The 22528-nt window shown below is 33.4% G+C and overlaps 3 protein-coding genes across 5 annotated transcripts; all 3 read left to right on the forward strand.

Moving 5' to 3' along the window:
- The first annotated feature begins 836 nt into the window (after positions 1-836).
- On the forward strand, positions 837-5900 carry LOC118049598 (protein FAR1-RELATED SEQUENCE 5-like). Of its 3 annotated transcripts, XM_073405106.1 has the most exons (7): positions 840-1381; positions 1715-3731; positions 3818-4062; positions 4246-4322; positions 4789-4918; positions 5059-5138; positions 5244-5900. In XM_073405106.1, exons 1-7 carry the CDS (start codon positions 995-997, stop codon positions 5347-5349), a joined length of 3042 nt encoding a protein of 1013 aa, XP_073261207.1. In that variant the 5' UTR covers positions 840-994; the 3' UTR covers positions 5350-5900. The 3 variants fall into 3 exon arrangements, with proteins under 3 accessions (XP_073261208.1, XP_073261209.1, XP_073261207.1); XM_073405107.1 differs by lacking the exons at positions 5059-5138; positions 5244-5900 and having other exon boundaries at positions 837-1381; positions 3818-4159; XM_073405108.1 differs by lacking the exons at positions 4789-4918; positions 5059-5138; positions 5244-5900 and having other exon boundaries at positions 837-1381; positions 3818-4159; positions 4246-4323.
- Positions 5901-6514: 614 nt separating this feature from the next.
- LOC118051209 (protein FAR1-RELATED SEQUENCE 5) lies at positions 6515-7987 on the forward strand. Its single transcript, XM_073405413.1, has 2 exons — positions 6515-7199; positions 7260-7987. Exons 1-2 carry the CDS (start codon positions 6515-6517, stop codon positions 7985-7987), a joined length of 1413 nt encoding a protein of 470 aa, XP_073261514.1.
- An 8983-nt stretch (positions 7988-16970) lies between these two features.
- LOC118051205 (protein FAR1-RELATED SEQUENCE 3) lies at positions 16971-21183 on the forward strand. Its single transcript, XM_035061794.2, has 3 exons — positions 16971-17405; positions 17464-19042; positions 19170-21183. Exons 1-2 carry the CDS (start codon positions 17099-17101, stop codon positions 19029-19031), a joined length of 1875 nt encoding a protein of 624 aa, XP_034917685.2. The 5' UTR covers positions 16971-17098; the 3' UTR covers positions 19032-19042; positions 19170-21183.
- Positions 21184-22528: the final 1345 nt, after the last annotated feature.

Raw genomic sequence — 22528 nt, forward strand, 5'->3', positions numbered from 1 at the left:
ATTAGAGCTGCCCTTGCCGTTAGAATTTAGCAGTTCTAAAACAGTATACTCATTTACCCTGGGCATGACAATAGGGTAATTTTCAAAAATAATTTTTATTTAGTTCTATAGTGATTAAAATAAATATTTATAAGAATTTGAAATATTCAAATTTTTAAAGAGAAAATATATTTTAAGTTGAATTTTCCATTACTTATTTATATATTTTTATTTTCTTCACAGAAAATATCTTTTTATTAACAATGTTGTTTTGTTTTAAATAAAATTATAAGATAATTAAATTGAATATTTAAAATAATATCAATAATTTAATTTAAGAAGTGAAAAAAATTATTTCTAGAGGTAAAAGTCCCAATTTTTATTAATTTATTTTTTTGGATAAAAAATGTTTTTTTATTAGTAGCATTTTTTATGCAAACATTTATCATAATTGTAAAAAACAAGTTTCAAATGAAAATAACTTGATTATTTATTACCTTGATTATTCAAGTATTTTTTTTAAAAAATTATTTAATATATTTTTTATTTTTAAAAAATTATTTTTAATATTAATATATTGAAACAATTTAAAATATAAAAAAATTTCTTATAAAATACTGTTTGGAACATAATTCCAAATAATACGTCACCGAAGTGTTAATTCTACTTTTGCAAGTCAACGTTAACGTGGAGTTGGCTTCCCCCAATTTTTCTTTCCTGATCCGACAACTGGTTCAAATATTCCAAGTTATAAAATGTATTTCCTTGCATGGACACTTTCAAGATCACCATCTTCTAAAATCAGGTACACTCGAGACCACTGAATGTCCTTTTTTTTTTAAAAAAAAAAAAAAAACCCCACCAAATTGGTCTCATATTGGTACACCTTCCTTTTCGTTGGTGTTATCTTCTGTGTAGCTTCTGCTCTGACATTATTTATACTATAAAAACAGCTAATTTCTGCAGGGTTTTGATAGAACCCGATTTTAGAGAGCTTTGCAACCGCTTTTCATCGATGGCTGAAACACTTGATCTTAATTCTGGACCTGACCTTTCAACCAGCCCTACTGATCCCTCTCAACCTTCAAATGTTAACTTCTGGTACCAAATACTCAGAAGCAATCAAGAGGACCCGCAGCATACTTTGCGGCCTTCAACTTCGAGGCTGGATAGTGAATGGGGACATGTTTTTGACAAGTCCTCTAAGAAGAAGAGACAGAGGATGGACACAAACAGCGGTGCTGGCAGTGGAGTAAATAGTGCTAGTGATCTATCAGAGGCTCTGTCTGCTGTTTCTGCAGCTCTGAGTTTATCCTCGTCTGCTTCTTCTGGAGAAAAAGATCAATGGGAGAAAGAGGGGGCTGAAGTCATTAGGAAAGGCGTTGAAGAACTTCCAGATGAGGTAACAAGCATCTCTCCCTGACATGACATCGATGTTGTTAATTACGGCTAGTATTGTAAATATTAGATGCAAATCCTACTTGACCTCACATCTGAGTACTAAATTCATCATATAAAAGTATCTTTCTTTTCTCTTAGTTGAAAAAATTTGATTTGACTTATGTTAACTCCAACTGAAGGGATTTTGGTCCGAGCAGTGCAAATATAGGCCATTTATTCTTTCTTTCTTTTTTTCCTTCATGTGTGCCAATTGAGACATTAGTGGTTTGAGATTTACACAGGCTGTTTGCCAACATATGATCGAGGTTTTGATTTATTTTATTTGTGTAATCAGATGGTGGATAATTCAAACGAAAACCCAATCAGTTTTGACATTCAATCATTGCCGTCAGAGAGCAGTGAGGATGATGTGCCGCTATCAGATAGCAATGAAAATAACAGTGATATACCGTCTACGTGGGCTTCTGAAGCGAATGGAGAAACATGGACAAGTAATTCTCAAGTGCCAGAACTTGGGATGGTCTTCTCTTCCGAGAAGGAGGCTTATGAATTTTACAAAAGCTATGCCGATGAAATTGGTTTCAACGTAAGAAAAGGGAAGGTGCAACGGTTGACAAACAAAGCTATTAGAAAACGGTACTTTTTCTGTTCAAGAGAAGGGTTTCGACAAAAGAAGGAACTCTCAACAATGACCAAGTATAAGAGGAAAGAGACACGAACAGGTTGCAATGCCAAGATCCATTGCACGGTGGAAAATGGGAAATGGGTGATCTCCCAAGTTTCTCTTGAGCACAATCATCCCCTGGAAGGTCGAAGGCGTGTGATAGGATCACACACCAAAACCAACTCCGAGGCTCCTTTAATGATTTGCACCGATAATGAAGGTGAGATGGCCAAAGATGTAGGGAACAAGGGCGTACAGTCGTCCAATATGGGCTGCACTGTTTGTGTTCCTGATAAAAGAATAAATAGTTTGCAACCTGAAGCTGCTCAATGCTTATTAAATTATTTCAGGCGTTTGCAAGTGGAGGATCTATCCTTCTTCTATGCAGTTCAACTTGACTCTAACGGGTTCACAACAAATTTCTTCTGGAGGGATGGCAGGTTTAAGGTAGACTATGACTACTTTGGTGATGTTCTTATTCTGGACAAAACTTTTAGGATTGAGGAACATAACATCATCTGTGCTCCTCTTTGGGGACTGAATCATCATCGGCAGCAGGTCCTATTTGGATGTGCTTTCTTGCTGAATGAAAGCACTGACTCATTTGTTTGGCTGTTAGAGACTTTTATGGAGGCTATGGACAGGCACCAACCGAAAACAATTTTTACCGACGAGAATGAGCTGATGGTTGATGCAGTAAAGGCGGTGTTGCCTGATGCAGAACATCGAATTGGTATCTGGTATATCCGCCAAAATGCATTAAAGCAGCTTTCCGCATTGTATATGCAACCTGGTTTTGAGATTCTCTTCAACAAATGCATCTCTGATTGCCAAACAGAGGAGGAATTTGAGTCGAGGTGGGAGTCGTTACTGGAGCGATTTGATCTTTCTGAAAACCCATGGCTTAGTCGTCTGTACAAGTCAAGAGAAAGATGGGCTTGTGTGCTTATCAAGAAAACCTTCTGTGCAGGTCTACAACATGGTGAGAACATCAAAAGTGTTTTCCAAATTCCTAAGAATGAGAACACGGGTCTATTAGAGTTCGCCCAACAATATCTGGAAGTGGTGAAGAGAAGACGCTTGGAAGAGCTAGACGAAGATTTTCATTGCAATGGAACTGCCCAGGTGACAATTTTAACTAGTAGTGCAATTGAGAGACAAGCAGCCGATATATACACACGCACATTGTTCAAAACATTTCAGGAAGAGTTTCTGAAATGTTTATCAGTGACAGTAGAAGAAACCGCCAGTAATGAGACAATTACTACATACAAGCTGACAGAGGAAGGCCACAAGGAGAGCGTTGTGGAATTCAATTGCTTAGACTCTAGAGTTGCTTGCAGTTGCAAGAAGTTTGAATCTTTTGGCATTTTATGTTTCCACGCCTTGAAGGTACTGAATGCAAGAAATATCTTTGATATACCCCACAAATACGTATTAAAGAGGTGGACAAAATCTGCAAAATGTGGTGTGCCATATGAATATGAACAGGAGATGGCTGACGAGACGAAGCAGCAGACAGTGAATTTGCTTATGCACAAAACTTTGAATGTCTTTACTAAAAGTGTGGCAATTGAGGATAGCAAGAAGATAGCTGGGGACTCTCTGGGAAAGACATTAGAACAGATAGAAGATGTTCTAAGAGCAAAGAAGGCAGATCATGGTGAAATGATAGACATGAGCAGGGGTATGATTTAGTTTATGTTCAATTCATTATCACTTTGTTCTGACTCGATAGTGTTTCCTTACACTAAATGTCCTTTTCCGAAACAGGTTCGAGCAATGGATTTGGAAAACAGCCTGAGATTAGTTTGTTCTCACCGTCACTTCAAGTGGATTCTGGGATTACTACTAAAGATGATGGCGATAGGGGCATTAGAGACTCGGAAGTCGACACTGCAAAAACAAGTGATTACAAAGAGAACCAGTTGCTCAGGAGGAGACTCGGGCTTTCTAAGAAGCAATCTCATACACTCCAAGAGATCTTCAAAATACACAATCCCTTCACCCCGAGCACTGTAAGAAAAAAGCTAACTGAGTCCCAAAGAGGTTCAGAAAAGAAAACATCCAATCAAGAAAATCTCAAAACCTTAAAGAAACAGATGGATCTTTATGGTTATGTTCATAACTACTTGTTGCTAACATACATGTTTATTTTTCTTTTCAGTTTCTTTCTAATTAAGTGCATTTAACTTGTGCAGCTGCGTTTGGCTTTAGCTGGACAGTTGAAACTTGATCCTTTCACAGTGGATCATTGGTTTTGGATGAAAAGAGGAAGGTAGTTTCATCCTTTTTATTTTGTGTCCTGATATCAAACCCAAAATAAATAGGAGTAAATAAATAAATAAAAGGCAGCTTCTATTCCAAAATGTGAAAAACGAAATGAATTGATTTCATTTACAAGAGGACAAAGAACAATAGGATCTAGTCCTTGGTACATAGCTTACACTAGATTCTAAACAGTTTTGAATTAAATCAGACCCCAATTATAGCAGATGCAAAACATATTAGCCTGTTTAACAGCAATTTAACGTAAAGGAGAACATTGTAATCTATTTCTAACAGGAGAACCAATAGATTGAACTGTGCTAGTTGGAGATGACCACTGATTATCATGCATTCTAGAGTTTCTTTGCTTACTTCAAAAATAAGGGCAGGCATAGCAAGAGATCCTTGGAATCCCAGAGATCAAGTTATTTTTAGAATGAATTTGCGATTTAGGTTTTGTTTTGAATGATATACAGGACAAAATTGAAGCAGACAGAAGCTATTGCTGATGAAGAGAACGATTTGACATGGAAGAAACTACGGCTCTGTAAAGAACAATCAGCTTTTCTTGAAGAGAGCTTCAAAGAGCACAATACCCTCAATCCTGTAAGTCATCATATCTTGAAGAATATCAAATGATTTCTTGATTTTATTTCTTACTAAATCCATGGGTTTACTAATCTTGTGGAACTTGTTTAATTAGAGTTTAGCACTGAATGAAGTTTCTCTTTCTTATAATCATGCAGAAGCAAAAGCAAACTTTAGCAAAGCAGTTGAATCTTCGTCCTCGCCAGGTGGAAGTGTGGTTTCAGAATCAAAGGGCAAGGTGCTTTTCCTTGACAGTATTATATGTTGAGAAACGATTTTGTTTTAGAAAAATATATTTTTAGAATGAATTTGTGATTTAGGTTTTGTTTTGAATGATATACAGGACAAAATTGAAGCAGACAGAAGTAGATTGTGAGTATTTAAAGAGATGCTGTGAGGCATTGACAGAAGAGAACAGGAGGTTACAAAATAGGAACTGCAAGAATTAAGAGCTTTGAAAACAACCTTTCTACATGCAGCTTCCTGCCACCACTCTCACCATGTGTCCTTCATGTGAGCGCGTGGCCACCACTACCACTTCCTCTTCTGGCACCACCACCACCAACCCATCCACCACAACCACCACTAGCACCACCAACTCTAAACCATTGTCACTACCTGCTAAGCCTCGGTTATTTCCCTTGTCACATGGCCAGGTCCAACCTCATCATGCTGCTTCATGACTCACTATGACTAATTTTTTGAAAAAAAAGAACACAAAATGAAAGACTGGAAAAGAGTTTTCCCCCCCTTCCCCGTGTGTAAATAGCTTGGCTTTGGTGATTTTCTTTGTTCCTATCATAATTAGTTTCATTTAGTAATATGATGGGGTAGGGAAAGTTTGAAAGAGTCTGATACACTTTGACTGATGATCTCATGAGGTTGTAGAAGAGATTTGGATAAAATCTAAGCCTCAATTTTGTGGGAAGATAATTTACCACCTGATGTATTTAATGGATTTTTGTATTGAATACAGTCTATAATTGATTACTTGTCTAAATTTTCTTTACCATGTAATTTGGAACTAGGCTTTGTGCCATGCTTTGTTGTGGCTTGATCAAAAACCAATCATAGTAAAAAAAAAATGTGTATTATTATTTTTCTCTGCATGTGATAAAATATTTGAAATTATAATTAAAAACTCAACATGCGATCAAAAACCAAAGATTTCATTTTTGTGATATCATTTTCCTCCGTCCCAAAATATAATTTCTTATGATATCATTTCTTCTAGTCCCAAAAACATAATTTCTTCCGAGGAGGAGGCTTATGAATTTTACAAAAGCTATGCGATTGAAATTGGTTTCAACGTAAGGAAAGGAAGGTGCAACGGTTGACAAACAAAGCTATTAGAAAACGGTACTTTTTCTGTTCAAGAGAAGGGTTTCGACAAAAAGAAGAAACTCTTAACAATTGACCAAGTATAAGAGGAAAGAGACACGAACAGGTTGCAATGCCAAGATCCATTGCACGGTGGAAAATGGGAAATGGGTGATCTCCCAAGTTTCTCTTGAGCACAATCATCCCCTGGAAGGTCGAAGGCGTGTGATAGGATCACACACCAAAACCAACTCCGAGGCTCCTTTAATGATTTGCACCGATAATGAAGGTGAGATGGCCAAAGATGTAGGGAACAAGGGCGTACAGTCGTCCAATATGGGCTGCACTGTTTGTGTTCCTGATAAAAGAATAAATAGTTTGCAACCTGAAGCTGCTCAATGCTTATTAAATTATTTCAGGCGTTTGCAAGTGGAGGATCTATCCTTCTTCTATGCAGTTCAACTTGACTCTAACGGGTTCACAACAAATTTCTTCTGGAGGGATGGCAGGTCTAAGGTAGACTATGACTACTTTGGTGATGTTCTTATTCTGGACAAAACTTTTAGGATTGAGGAACATAACATCATCTGTGCTCCTCTTTGGGGACTGAATCATCATCGGCAGCAGGTCCTATTTGGATGTGCTTTCTTGCTGAATGAAAGCACTGACTCATTTGTTTGGCTGTTAGAGACTTTTATGGAGGCTATGGACAGGCACCAACCGAAAACAATTTTTACCGACGAGAATGAGCTGATGGTTGATGCAGTAAAGGCGGTGTTGCCTGATGCAGAACATCGAATTGGTATCTGGTATATCCGCCAAAATGCATTAAAGCAGCTTTCCGCATTGTATATGCAACCTGGTTTTGAGATTCTCTTCAACAAATGCATCTCTGATTGCCAAACAGAGGAGGAATTTGAGTCGAGGTGGGAGTCGTTACTGGAGCGATTTGATCTTTCTGAAAACCCATGGCTTAGTCGTCTGTACAAGTCATGAGAAAGATGGGCTTGTGTGCTTATCAAGAAAACCTTTTGTGCAGGTCTACAACATGGTGAGAACATTAAAAGTGTTTTCCAAATTCCTAAGAATGAGAACATGGGTCTATTAGAGTTCGCCCAGCAATATCTGGAAGAGGTGAAGAGAAGACGCTTGGAAGAGCTAGACGAAGATTTTCAATGCAATGGAACTGCCCAGGTGACAATTTTAACTAGTAGTGCAATTGAGAGACAAGCAGCCGATATATACACGCGCACATTGTTCAAAACATTTCAGGAAGAGTTTCTGAAATGTTTATCAGTGACAATAGAAGAAACCGCCAGTAACGAGACAATTACCACATACAAGCTGACAGAGGAAGGCCAGAAGGAGAGCGTTGTGGAATTCAATTGCTTAGACTCTAGAGTTGCTTGCAGTTGCAAGAAGTTTGAATCTTTTGGCATTTTATGTTTCCACGCCTTGAAGGTACTGAATGCAAGAAATATCTTTCATATACCCCACAAATACGTATTAAAGAGGTGGACAAAATCTGCGAAATGTGGTGTGCCATATGAATATGAACAGGAGATGGCTGACGAGATGAAGCAGCAGACAGTGAATTTGCTTATGCACAAAACTTTGAATGTCTTTACTAAAAGTGTGGCAATTGAGGATAGCAAGAAGATAGCTGGGGACTGTCTGGGAAAGACATTAGAACAGATAGAAGATGTTCTAAGAGCAAAGAAGGCAGATCATCTTGAAATGATAGACATGAGCAGGGGTATGATTTAGTTTATGTTCAATTCATTATAATTGAACAAGCTTAGTCCTTTTGAAACATTTCAATTATACACAAAATCAATCCATAATTATTTGCATTTGTGGTTGTCCTAGCAACCAATTTTCATGTACTTTCGTACTGATACAATAGCCCTTATTTTATTTTATTTTTTTAATTAACATGGGGGTTCGGGTCAAGTTGTGCGCACCTCGACTAATCAAATGAGTTCTAAAGTTAACGACCATGTAAATCTCTAATGATCTTGAGGTTTGCGAGACTCGAACTGATAACCTCTAATGAGCAAACCTATAGCTCAAAAGCCCTCATTTTCTCCATGAAAGGATTGTCGTAACAACCCTAAATTTTCATTTTTTAGGGTATTATAATATCTCTAATTTTCTCAAATTCAAGCTATCATAACCACTCGTTTTTCCACACTTTCACTCTTTCACTTCTACAAAACATAAAAATAATAATCAATTCATAACAATACCAAATTACCATATTTACAACATGTTTATCACACTCAAAGCATCATTCAATACCAAAATCAACACAATTCCATCAATATTCCACACTTTTGTCATTCTGAATTTTAATAACAAATAATCCACCTCTAGAGATCATATCACATATTAAAAAAAAAAAAACTAGCTCAATTATCCACAAAAACATTTAAAACATCAAAATTCTCATCATTCCATTAAAAATCATTAGTTTCAATTTTCTTCAAAATAAATTCAAGTAAACTTCTCAAACCAATTATAACAACTCACACAAGTAAATTAAGTTCCCCAAACCCCTCAAATTCCTATATATGGTCGGCCACTAATCGAGTTTCAATATCAACAATTTGTTTTAATTTTTCCTTTAATTTGCTAATATATTATTTTCACACTTATATAATCAGAAATCAACTTAAATAAAATTTCATATAAATATGACAAAAAAAATAAAATTATTAGAATTGAGAATTTCTCAATTACCTCGTAAAAACATGTAAAAATATAAATTCAATTAAAAAAAATGCCTTATCACAATCAATCAATTGACCCAATTTAATGCATTCCAATCAATCCCAAGAATTTCTTCTCTCTCTTTAATTAATAATATTCTCTCTAGCTTCTTTACTTTCAATCTCTCACTAAACTAACTAATTAAGGTTTGATTTTGGTGATAACCTCACTAATTGACCATTATGGAAATTAATATTTGTGAATCGAATAAGAAAGGATAATAATTGAAGAAATTTCCAAGCCTCATCTTCTTTCCTAACTTGTTGGCCTTGGGGAAGAAAAATTCTACTTTTATTTATAATAATACCACTTATTTAATATCCTATAGGCTCTTCCAGTTAAATCTCCAACCATCAATATATTTTTCATGTGTGTGTATGTGTGTATATGTTGTATTTCATCCAAAGTTTTACATTAATATTCTGGGAACTTTCATCACAATTCACAAAAGTTTTTTTTTTAATTTATTATTTTTTGGTTGAGACTTTACACGATTCATTACAGGGTTTATATATTTAAAGTTGTGGCTAAACCTATCAAACTTGTGATCAGTGTTATATACTCAATCGAGTCTAATAATTAATTTTTAAAAAATTTATTTTATACCTAAATATTAAATAACAAATTTTTTTTTCAAAAAAGCTTAAAAAATATCCAAGGAGTGTTGGCCTAATGGCCTAACACTTTTAAGCTTCTAAGAAAAAAATCTCACATGCCTATGTCTAGTATAATTTTTAAAAATCTTTCTTAAAGAGTGGAGCACTTGTTGTATTCCTATATTTTTCTTGAAAAAAACATTTAGGCCACATATTATCTGCTAAAATAGACAAAGTTTCACTTGTTTGTTTTGATTTTGACCATAAATGTAATACCCGAAGAATCGGCAAATAATTTTTTTGTCCTAAAAACCCCTTTTCAAACCTTATTTAAAAAAAAAAAACACCTTATAAATACCCTTAGAACATATAGAAACTAGTTTATCAACCAAAGAAACAAAAATGCTGGACAAGGTCATACATTTTATTTTTCAAATGCTTGGTTTTGCGCAAAAAAATTGAATGATCTGGAGGTCATTCTATAGCAGATGATTGATCACATAGAAATTATTCATTTAGGTTGTATACTATGACATTTGCCAAAATTCCAAACACTTGGGTTAATCTAAATTTCTGGTTTAAGCCAAAGATGGATGGTTAAAATAATGGTTCCAGTTTTGATACAGTCATTGTCATCCTAGAATAATGACGATGAAGTACTCTCATCAGACAGAAATGTTGATGAAAATGAGATTTTGAAAACGAGCCGATTTAGAGAGAGAGAGAGATGATGAGACCTTAAAGAAGGATGAGGAATTTTTAAAAAGGAAAAAGGAGTTTTTGAAGAGAAGCTGCAAAGAAATGGAAGGAGGTAATGCAGCGCAGGCCTTGGAAAATGAGTGGTGAAAACTTAAAAAACAACCGCATATAGCAGAAAATATTTGCCGCAAAATGTGGTTCTCCCTGGATAACTGAGTCGCTAATGAGTCAGTAATGAGCGATAGCAAATACAAGAAGTCCCACTTGACTCGAGTTTAGCAGCAAATGTTTATGCCATTGTTTTTTGGAAAAGATGAACGTCAATGTTCAGGTGGCTAGTCACAATATATTTTCTGCCCTATTTTCCTGCTTTGAAGGCGATCTTGCATTTTAGGAAACCATGCATATGTCATTTGCTGAAGACTGAGCATGACGACCATATTCATCTCGTGCTCGTTTGGATAATAATGATCCTGACACTTTACAGCAGGTGGCATTCGATAATCGATACCTATATATTTATATATTCTAGGAATTAAATGATGTTTCTACGTTCATAAAACTAAGAAGATTAAGGATAAAATCTGTCAACAGAGAAAAGACCGAGGAGATCAATACCTCTTCTGCAGAAAAAATGTTGCAGTGAGTTCACACGATTGAGTAAATAGCATAATGCTTATATTTTGAAAATTGAGCTTTAACTAAAACTCTCTGATTTTTTCTTTTATTGTCTGTTTTTTTTTATCCCAAGACACTAGACCAGCAAAAATAGACAAGTTTTAAGTCTGTCCCCTTATTTCTGTCCCGCGAGGGTAAATCTTCAAATTATTTGGTCACTTAATGTTAGGATCATCTGGTTCTACTAGCTGAAACTAGATTTCAGGATCATCGCTACAGAATAAAAATTGAGCAGCTGAAACTAGTACTCCACTGTTGTTTAACTTGCATTTTTGTTTTTTAAAGAAGAAGAAGAAGAAGAAGAAGAAGAAGAAACGTGGGCCGCCTATAATAATGGGTTAGTCTGTCTTCCTACTGGACTGGATTACTAAGTCCTACTTTGGATAATAAGCCCCATACTTTCCTATATTAATTTTGAGGAGCCCATCCTGCTTTTGATCCACCAAGTCACGGCCTGAACCACGAAGATATCGCAAGACAGAGCTCCAAACTCCAGTTTACTAATGTTGTCTACTTGGATTTTTTTTTCTTCAAATTCTCCTATCTGAATTTTATTTTTTATTTACTAAATTAGGTTTTCTTCAAATTATATATTCGAAAAATTCAAGACATTATTTTAAATCTAATTTTTTATATAATGAACTTTATACAATTCAGGTTTTAGACAATTTAATATATTATTGAATTAAAAAAAATTAAAAAGAAAAAAAGAATTTCTGGTACCTTGAAATTTTCTTCGCTTAGTCGAGTTTTTTTTTAATTTTACTTTGAGAATTATCGTAATTTTCTAGTCTGAAAATTTTCAAAACTTGGCTGAATTTCAGAAAAAATTCAGGTAATTTAAAAGTTCTTGGATAGCATCACTCCTAAGGCTAGATTGCTAGTGGGAAGAAAAATGAAAAATGTAATATGTATCATATGAAAAATTAGCTAAATTATTGCAGTTGCATTTAAATGACAGCCGCAATTTGCATGAATCTTGTTGAACTAACAGTTAATTTATCCCATGTCCTTGTCAACGAGCCTGAAGTTTTGCATACATAATGCTCGCTAAAATGCATAAGAGAAGGAAAGAAATTGTTTTTGGGTGCCTAACTACCTTATGGCATTGGAAGGTTAAACTTTTTGGCGCCAAAAAAACACAGGCCTGCCATTTTAGGTTAGCTTGTGGATGCATGGACTGTCACAAACTGGCAGAGCTATTCTAGTGGATGGAGGAAGCAAATGGAGAGAAGGTGTCCACATTGGAGAGACCCTAAGCTGGTAATGCAGTAATGCACAATCCACTTTAACAAAGCTTGTCCTTTTCCTATGTATTGGGCTATTTATTGCAAATGACAAGTCTACAACATAAGTTATTTGATATTAAACATTAATATAATTTAAATAAATTATAAGTAAATAAAAAATATTTATTTTAAAAAAATTTATAATTGATATGTTTAGGTAAAACCCAAACCCCTTTAAAAAAAATTATATTCCAAATAGAAAAAAAAAAAAAAGCAGAACTTTCTTGATGTTTATAAAATAAAAAGTTATACTGAAAGGACATCCAAGCTCTTACAATGAAGATGTCCTAAGCAAAATTTATAATTGATATGTTTAGGTAAACCCAAACCCTTTTAAAAAAATTATATTCCAAATAGAAAAAAAAAAAAAAAAAAGCAGAACTTTCTTGATGTTTATAAAATAAAAAGTTGAAAAATTAAAAATTATACTCAAAGGACATCCAAGCTTTTACAATGAAGATGTCCTAAGCAAAATGTGTTTTAAGCTTAAACTCACACGCGAGCGTTAACTTGCTTCAACCTAGATGTGAATTTGAATTTATTGTAAAATAATATTTTGAGCAACAAAAAAATATTTTAGACTTGAGTCTAATTCATGAAAAATTATTTATTGGAACACATTGGTTTGTTCTCAAAGGAAGAAAAAAGGAAAAATTCTTTCAACAATACCTAAACAAGTTTTCTAGTTCGAAAATCATATGATTTAAATCAAAAAAATATGTAGATTTAATAATAATTTTATGTTGGATAATTAAAGCTGTTAGTGAAAAAAGTTCATATGCTTTTGATGCCTAAAATTCTCTATATAAAAAAAGTTGAAAAAAGTGTTTTGGGTTGGTTAATTCTGAATTATTTTGACAAAATTTTACACTTTTCTTCATCTAATTTCTAGCATTGTTTTTCTGGTTTTTTTAAAGCTTTGTTTCCTTTTTGAATTTCCCTTTTATCTAGAGTTTATGTTTATCTATTGTAGATGAATAATTGAGTATTATTTTAAGGGTTCGTTGGATCTTGTTTAGTGCATCTAAACAAAGAGTTGTTATTGGAATCTTGAGAAGTTTATTTAAAAAAAGAAAAAAAGATAATTTCTCAGGTCAATATAGAACAAGACTTGTGGCAGTCCCGTATAGATTTCGAAATGAAGTGGTCTTAGGACCACGTATCCTCGGTGAACCAGCCACAAGTGTAAATGGGTGTGTTAAAGAATATGGAGGAGGATAGAAAGTTGTTGGAAGAAAAGGGATAATTAGTTTCCGCCTTTTACGTCTGCAATCAGTTATGCCTTTCTGTTTTCCTAAGGTTCTCGGTCAGTCATCCAGCTGGAATGGGAATCTTTCCTAAGGTTCTCGGTCAGTCATCCAGCTGGAATGAAGTAAAAAATACTTTTTTTTTTTTTTTTTTTTTTTTGTACTTTTTCATTTTTTTTTCCAACTCCCCCCTTTTTTTTTTCGTTTATTTTTTCTTTGTATTTTTCCAAATTACTTTATTTTTCTTTTTTTTCAACTTTCCTCTTATTTCTTTTCCTTTTCATTTATTTTTTTTAATTATCTTTGTTGATTTTACTTTTAAAATATTGAGTTGGTTAAAAATTTCGCTTTGTAATTTTTTTTTTTTAAATACTTTAGATTGCTACGGTGTTTTCTCACATAATTTTTCTATTTTTTTTTATATTGTGCTGATTGAAAATTTAGTTTTGTCATTTTTTAAAAAAACATTGTTTATTGCTATAGTGTTTCTCCAAAGTTTTTTTTTTGGTTTTTTTATGATTTTCTTCGAAATCATCTTTTTTTATTTTATTTTTTAATATTGTGCTGATTAAAAATTACAGTTAGAATATGTGAGGAAAGCAGTGTAACTTTCCTAGCAAACTACTATGGATTGCTATAGTGTTTTTTTTCCACATGATTTTTTTCTGTTTTGTTATGTTTTTTCTCTAAAATTATCTTTATTAATTTTATTTTTTAAATATTGAGTTGATTAAGAATTGCAATTACAAGTAAATACAAATTTTTTCCTCAAAAACACTATGGATTGATATAGCTTTTTCCTCGCATGGTTTTTTTTCCTGTTTTTTTTTTGTTTTTTTTTTGTAATATTTTTTTAAAAAAATTATGTTTTGTCGATTTTATTTTTTTAATATTAAGTTGGTTAGAATTTAACTTTGTAATAAAGTTTAATCATGTGGGGAAAGCATTGTAGCTTTCCTCACAAAACATTGTAGATTGCTACAGTGTCTCTCTACATGGTTTTTTTTCTTATTATTTCTTTAAAATTATCTTTGTCAATTTTATTTTTTTAATATTAAGTTGGTTGAGAATTACAATTACAAGTCATTATAAATAAGGCTAAATCATGTAAGGAAGCGTTGTAGCTTTCATCACAAAAACATTGTAAATTGCTATAGTGTTTTCAACATAATTTTTTTCCCCTTTTTTTTGTGTTTTTTTTTTTGTTATTTGTTTTCTATAATTATCTCTGTCGATTTGATTTTTTTTTAATATTGAGTTAATTAAAAAATTTAGCTTTATAATTTTTTTCTTTAAAATATTGACAATTGTTGCAGTGTTTTTCCATATGATTTTTTTTCAAAATTATCTTTGTCGATTGTTTTTTTTTTTAATATTGAGTTGATTAAGAATTATAATTACGATAAAACTAAATCATATGAGGAAAGCGTTGTAGTTTTTTCTCATAAAACACTGTGGATTATTATAATATTTCTCTAAATGGTTTTTTATTTTATTTTACTGGGGAAAGCACTGTAGTTTTTCTTACAAAACATTGTTAATTGCTACAAACATTTTTTTTTATGATTTTTTTACTTCTAAAAATTATCTTTGTTGGTTTTTTTTTTAATATTAAATTGGTAGAAAATTTAGCTTTGTAATTTGTTTTTGCTTTTTATTAAACAGAAAAGATAAATTATGTGGTGAAAATACTGTATCTTTCCTCACAAAACACTGTGAATTGCTACAAATTATTTTGTTTAATTTCTAAATTTTTGATTACCAACATAATTTTTTTTTCCATTATAAAATATTAGCTCAATCATACCTTTAGTTTATATTACTTATCTTAACACTATCAAGTATATTTATTTCCTAAGCACATGGCAGCTGCGTGCATGCATCTCATGTAAATATATAAATCTTCCATTTATGTTGCAAAAGCTAAGCAGATAATAAGAAAGTTTATAATCGAAACGCTTTCGCTCTCTGTTTCTCCTTTTCTTTCATGTTTTTAGCCTCTGCAACCTTAAGCGTTTCTTTCAAGGTGGACGACTTGTGAGTCGTACTTGGCATTAAGAAACCCTTTTTTTCCATGTTCTGTGTAGTTTTGACATTCTCAAATTCCAAATATAAAAACAATCGGCTAGTTTTGTTAGAACTTAACGCGATATCAATAACTCCTTGATCTCGTATCGTTCTGTATTTCCTTTTTATTTTAACTCTCCAAACAAATAGTTGAATCTGTTTCAGGAAATGATCCGCAAACCAGTTATAGGACTATCCAAAAAAACCAGTTATAGTGCCCAAGGTTCCAATAAGAGCATTCGGCACAACTTGGTCTCTAGGAATCAAGTTGAGGCAGCAGCCAACTTGTTCTCTAAGAATCAAGATGAGGCATCAACATCTGAATGGGAGGGCAATGGAAACGGTCTGGACTTTGCGCGTGACAGTTCTGTACCATGGGAAGGGATTTCGGGTCAGGATGGTGATTGGCGCCAAGGTCTTGACGAGCCATCCAAATATACGAAGAAGAAGAGGAATACAGATGTAAGCAGCAGCAGTGCATTAAATGGCGCTAGTGATCTATCACTATCGGAGGCTCTGTCTCAGATTTCTAAAGATCTAAGTCTATCTTCACCTTCATTATGTTCTGGAGAAGAAGAAGACAAGGAGAATGAGGAGGCTGATTCGCCAGAAAGCCATGGTGAAAACCTTCAAGCTGAGGTAATCTGACATCTCCTACATGCTATAAATATTTAGTATTAAAAGAAATATGAAATTGGCTTAGAGGCATGAAAATACTGTTTTTAAGGTATTTATTTGTCTCAGGCAGTTATAATACCTTCAAAATATAACTAAGCATTCTAAACCTCTAAAAGAATGGAAAGATAAGACGAAGAAAAGAATATACGCTTTTGTATTATGTTTTCTTTTTTGTGTAGTAAAATATTTTTATAAACTTGAAATATAATGATGAAATAATATAATTGTTAATGAAATAATATAATTGTTTATTAAATAGTATGACTTTCATGAAATAGTATAATTATTCATGAAATAATTATACTTTAAATTAAATTGAATAACTGCTATTTAATTTTATCTCAACAATCACAAATATCAAAATTAATTATAAAAATTAATTCAAAGATGAATTAATCTCACTGATATATTAAGTTTCAAGTTTCAAATGTTATCTTTTAATATGATAAATATATCTATATAATAGCATTAGAAAACCAAATAGAAGAGTCCGCCTACCATAACTTAATTTACTACACAATAAAAACCCATACTTTTAAGATTAAAAGGAAGTATTTCTTTCCAACATGGAATAAACATTTTTTTTTTTTTACAAATTAACTACACGTACTATATCCATATCCTCAATTGTTTTTATTTTTAATTCAATACAGATAATTTTCTTTTCAGTTAATATTTATGTGGCAATTGTTGTAAGGGACGTTTTCTCTATCTTGAACATTTGTTTGATATCATCTTTTGGAGAGAAAAATTTCCCTTCTAATTTGAGTAGATGACTATAATTAACACTATTTCATCAATGTGATTGTAAATCAGCTAGCTTTACATCATTTAGAGTGTTATGGGGTTGATATGCTGTCATCGGACAACAATGAAGATGAGGATGAGATACAAGCTACATCAGTTTTTGGTGCAAGTGAATCGAAGGATAGTTGTCAAAAACCAGAAGTTGGGATGGAATTCTCTTCTGAAGAGGAGGCTTACAAATTTTACACAAGTTATGCAAATAAGATTGGTTTCAGAACAAGAAAAGGGAAGGTGCAACGATTGTCCAACGGAACCATTAGAAAAAGATTCCTTTTTTGTTCGAAACAAGGGTTTCGGTTGAAGAAACAAGCTGGCAAGATAACGAAGTACAAGAGGAAAGAAACAAGAACAGGTTTTTTTTTGGAATAAAAAAAAAAAAAAAAAAAAAAAAAAAAAAAAAAAAAAAACAGGTTGTGATGCCAAGATCCAGTTTTCAGTAGAAAATGGAAAATGGGCGGTCTCGCAATTTTCTCAAGAGCACAATCATGACCTTGAAGATCGTAGGCATATCACAAGATCATGCACTAAAACTTCCGAGGCTCACTTGATTCACACCGGAAATAACTCAGAGATGGCAATGGATGCTGGAGCTCCAAAATGCCCAGAATTATGCAACATGGTTTGGAGTACACATCCTGAAGAAGTTCAAATCCTGTTAAATTATCTGAGGCGTCTGCAGGTGGAGGATCTGTCACTCTTCTATGCAGTTCAGCTTGACTCTGATAATCGTCTGAAAAATATTTTCTGGAGAGATGGGAGGTCCATGGTAGACTATGACTACTTCGGCGATGTTCTTATTTTAGACACAACTTTTAGGATGGACAAATATGACATGATCTGTGCACCATTTTGGGGACTCAATCACCATCGGCAGTATGTCATGTTTGGCTGTGCTTTCTTGCTTGATGAAAGCAAGGAGTCATTTGTGTGGTTGTTCGAGACTTTTTTGGAAGCAATGGGAAGAAAACAACCAAAAACAATTGTTACTGATGAGAACCAAGTGATGGTTGAAGCAGTGAAAGTGGTGTTGCTGGATGCAGAACATCTGTTTGGTGTGTGGTTTATCCGCCAAACAGCATTAAAGCACCTATCTGCATTTTATAGTCAACCTGATTTTGTCAACATCTTCAACGAATGCGTCTCTCACTGCCAAAATGAGGAAGAATTCGAGTCAAAGTGGGATTTTCTACTCAAGAAATTCAATCTCTGTGAAAACGCCTGGCTGAACAATCTATACTTGTCACGAGAAAGATGGGCTAATGTCTTCCACAAGAAAACTTTCTCCGCAGGCATAAGATGCAACGACAATGTCAATGTTTTCCAAAATTCAACAAGTGACACCATGGATCTGTCAATGTTTGTTCATCAGTATCTTAAAGCGGTAGAAACACAGCGCTCGGCAGAGCTAAATGAAGATATGCGTTGCCGTGAAACAACCAAGGTGTTAAGTTCCAGCGCAATGGAGAAACAGGCAGCCAATATATACACCCGCACAATCTTCAACATATTTCAAGACGAATTAATAAAATGTTTGTCGGTGGCCATAGAAGAAATTGCTAGTGATGGGACGAATGCTACATTCAAGCTGACAGAGGAAGGCCAGAAGGAGAGCATTGTTGAACTCAGCTGTCTGGATTCTAATCTTGCATGTAGCTGTAGGAAATATGAATCAGAAGGAATTTTATGTGTCCATGCCTTAAAGGTACTCAATGCAAGAAATGTCTTTCGTCTACCAGACCAGTACATATTGAAGCGGTGGACAAAATGTGCTAAAGATAGTGTGGCAGAAGTTGAGCATGTTCAGAAGTTGGCTTGCCAGAAGCAACAGCAAATGAGTTTGCTTTTGAAAAAAGCTTTGGATGTCATTTATAAAACCTCTGCATTTGAGGATTGCCAGAACATAGCTATGCATTATTTAGACGAGGCATCAAAAAAGGTTGAAGCTGCGCTAAAAACAAAAAAACACAGATCATTTTAAATCGAGAAGAGGTAACAATTCACCTAACTTTCATTTGTTTTTCATTTCACTATAATTTTTCTTTTATTGCTGTTGTAAACCTCTGATTGTTGGGGCTATTGTCACACATTACGCTGGTGTTTGAATCGGTTTCGACAGATGGACTAGGCATCAGCCTGCCAAAGGGCTAGATACCAGCCTGTTTTCGTCATCATCTCAAATGGATATTGGGAAAGTTAGGGTTGGAGGTTGTACGGCAATAAGAGAGAGTTGGAACTGGAAACTGGGCAGGGAAGTTCAAGCTCAAATAATGATGCAGAGAACCCTTTGGTTCAGAAGGCAGGACGCTCGTGCAGAGTACGCAAGCCCAAACTCCATGCAATGTAACCTGTACCAGGATGAAGCTCCGTGTGCTATAGAGGCTTACGTTGTTGTTAAACTTGGATCAGCATGATGAAGCTGATGTAGTAAACTCAACTATTAAAACTTTGATTTGTCATGCTTTCATTATGTATCTAAAAAAAAAAAAACGAAACACTACACAGAAAAAGAAGGTGAGAGTTTATAATTTATATAAGCTTGTTGTTTATAAAATTAAAAAAAAAAAAAAAAAAGAGTTATTTATCTTCCCAGAATGTTTCAAAACCACTACTAGCTATCTATCTCACTGACAATTATAAACGGGGCCTTATTCGTAAAAATTAAAAGAGTTTTTGAGATATGTTTAAATTTTTAAAGTTATTAAAAACACATTTTGATCATTTCACGGTGTAAGGTTATTCATTACAGATCTAACAGTGCAAAAATCATCATAATGTGTAGCCAACACACCTAGAGAAAGAAGATGATTGATGTGCATGCATGCATATATTTGAGCCGAGCTAAGCCACCTAAGTCACTTAAGTCAAACCATAAGCTAAGCCCCCAAGCTTTTTAGTCGAGCCATGAGTTGCCCCATTAGCTAAGCTGCTAAGGTGCCATCTAGGAATATTCTCAATTTAACCCTTGTGAACCGATAAACATCTAAAATCAATTTTTGAACTGGTTCAGCCCATTTTATGATACATTTAGTAGAGCTGCTTAGCATTCTTGGATACATATCATTTCCATCTATAGTTATAGTGTTAGAGAATAATATAAATTATATCTTGAGACCTTTCCTAATAGCTTAAACTATTGAGTTGAGATAATTCTTTGACATAGTATCAGAGTTTTGATAACTAAACGGTCACGAATTCGAATCTCATCATTCTTATTTATTTGATAAAAATTAAGCACAAGGCAGTGGGGGTCTGTGCAAGTTTCAAGCTCAAAAAGCTTTCACCTGAGAGGATGTGTTAGAAAATAATATAAATCATATCTTAGACCTCACCTAACCGCTTAAGTTTTTGGATCGAGATAGTTCTTTGACATATAGAATCCTAATTAAAAAGGGAAGGAAGAGAATAGGAAAAGAAATTGACATGATAGTTGTTTGTGTTGTATTACATAAAATGGCAATTTCTTATTTTAATCATTTTTAAAATTTTTATTTAACTTGAGATGTAAAATGTAATTTTTGAAATTATAGTGGAAAAATAAAAATGTGATCAAACATTATAAGATTTTATGTAATTATCAATTTTAAATAAAATAAATAGTAATAAAAAAACCAAAATCAAATCTAAAGGAAAAATAAATTAAGTGACTGTTTTGAAAAATTAGAAGGTTTGGCATGAAAATCAAAGAGATAAGAAAAAAAAGAATGTTAATAAGACCAAAACAGAGGTTTGTTGACCACGCGCATCGCTAGACATGGAAAGGTTGCCGAGGAGATTCCAATGTCACTCTAGAAGTCAATGTTTGGACACTGGGTGAAACCGAGCACACTGCTCAAAGTGAACAAGCATCATCCACACGCTGATGTGTGTCAACAATTTTTTTAATATTTTTATTTTTATTTTTAATAAAAAAAAAAAATCACCCTAGTTAACTTGATAATAACTAAAAAATCATAATACAAAAGCAAAAGTCTTTACGTGTTAGTTAAATAAATTAGACTTTTAAAGGTATTTTAATGATTTTATTGTGCTTTAAAAAAATACAAAAACAACCTTGTATTGTAGTTAATTAAATATTGCTTTTGAAGATTATTTAGTAATTCTATTGTGATAAGAAAGATTAAAAAAGATGCACAAAACCAACCTAATAACATTCATTAGATCTGATAAAAAGACCTTTCTACCCCTGTCAGTTAGTGTAATGGTTTTTGTAATGAAGGCAAAGTAGTAATTTTATACCCCTTAATTTTTATTTTTTAAAAAAATAGTGATGCACTCAAAATTCATTACAAATGAAAGGGTTCAATTGGAAATTGAGGTAACTATGAGTTTATAATAGTGTTTGATCACTTGCACAAGAGCTCCAAGGCATTATTTTGAGACATTTCTCTTATAACCAATGACATTTGTCTAGTAAACAGTAATTGGAAACTGAAGAATAAAATTCTGAGATCATTTATAATATCAAGGTTCAAATTCCACTGCTCTAGATATAACAAAAACATAAACATAAGTGGGATACTTGAAGGAATTTTAATACAACATAAAAGGAAAATTCATAAGTTAAAACTCTAAACCGATGCATTGCATTTATATTATATCCCATAACGGATCTATGATAGCATAAAAATAAAAACAAAACAAAAAAATATAAGAAATGTAATTTAACTGGTCAGGTTTTGAATTTGCTCTTTAGATATCACTAGTTTAAATCCCACAAACCTTAGGGCTACTAAAAACTTATATGGTTATTAATTCCAGAGCTTGTAAAATTAGTTGAGACACGCATAGCTTGTGAAATTAGTCAAGATACACACAAACTAACCCGGACACCCATGTTAATAATAATAATAATAATAATAAACAAAAACAAAAACTTGTTCATGCAAAATTGCCTTTCAGCATAGAACTTCTTTGGCAACCAAAACTCCAAAGAAAGGAAAAGAGTTGCGAAAAATATGAGTTCATTAATTATTGCATTAAAAGATATGCGTTATATCAAATAATAAATAAATAAATAAAAAGGCCTATTTATTTATATAGCTAGTTACTTGCAAAATAGGGGAAATGACCTTCTAATAAAATGTAAAGGCACAGCATGTTCTTAAAGCACTCTCCTAGAAATATGCTATTCAATGGAATATTCACATCTCATGTGCTTAAGCCTAGGCTACCCTTTGTTAATCATGTGAAAATATAAAATAGGAAAACATGGCATGGCATGCGAGAGAGAGAGAGACCGCAGTGCGTGATACAAAAGTCGTCAAAAGTAGCAATTACCTAACAAACAGTCGGTCGTCTTCATTGTTGGAATTTTCAGCTTCACGGACCAAAACACTGACCACGACTAAATTACACGTGAAAAAGACCGAAAGCTTGTTGAACATGATCATCAAAACAAATCACACGCTTAACACAAGTATATTAAATGGTTGTAGATTAAGCTTAGCAATGCAATGCAATGGTTAAAGGATGAGG

Source organism: Populus alba, chromosome 16 (genome assembly GCF_005239225.2).
Source record: "Populus alba chromosome 16, ASM523922v2, whole genome shotgun sequence".
NCBI lineage: Eukaryota > Viridiplantae > Streptophyta > Magnoliopsida > Malpighiales > Salicaceae > Populus > Populus alba.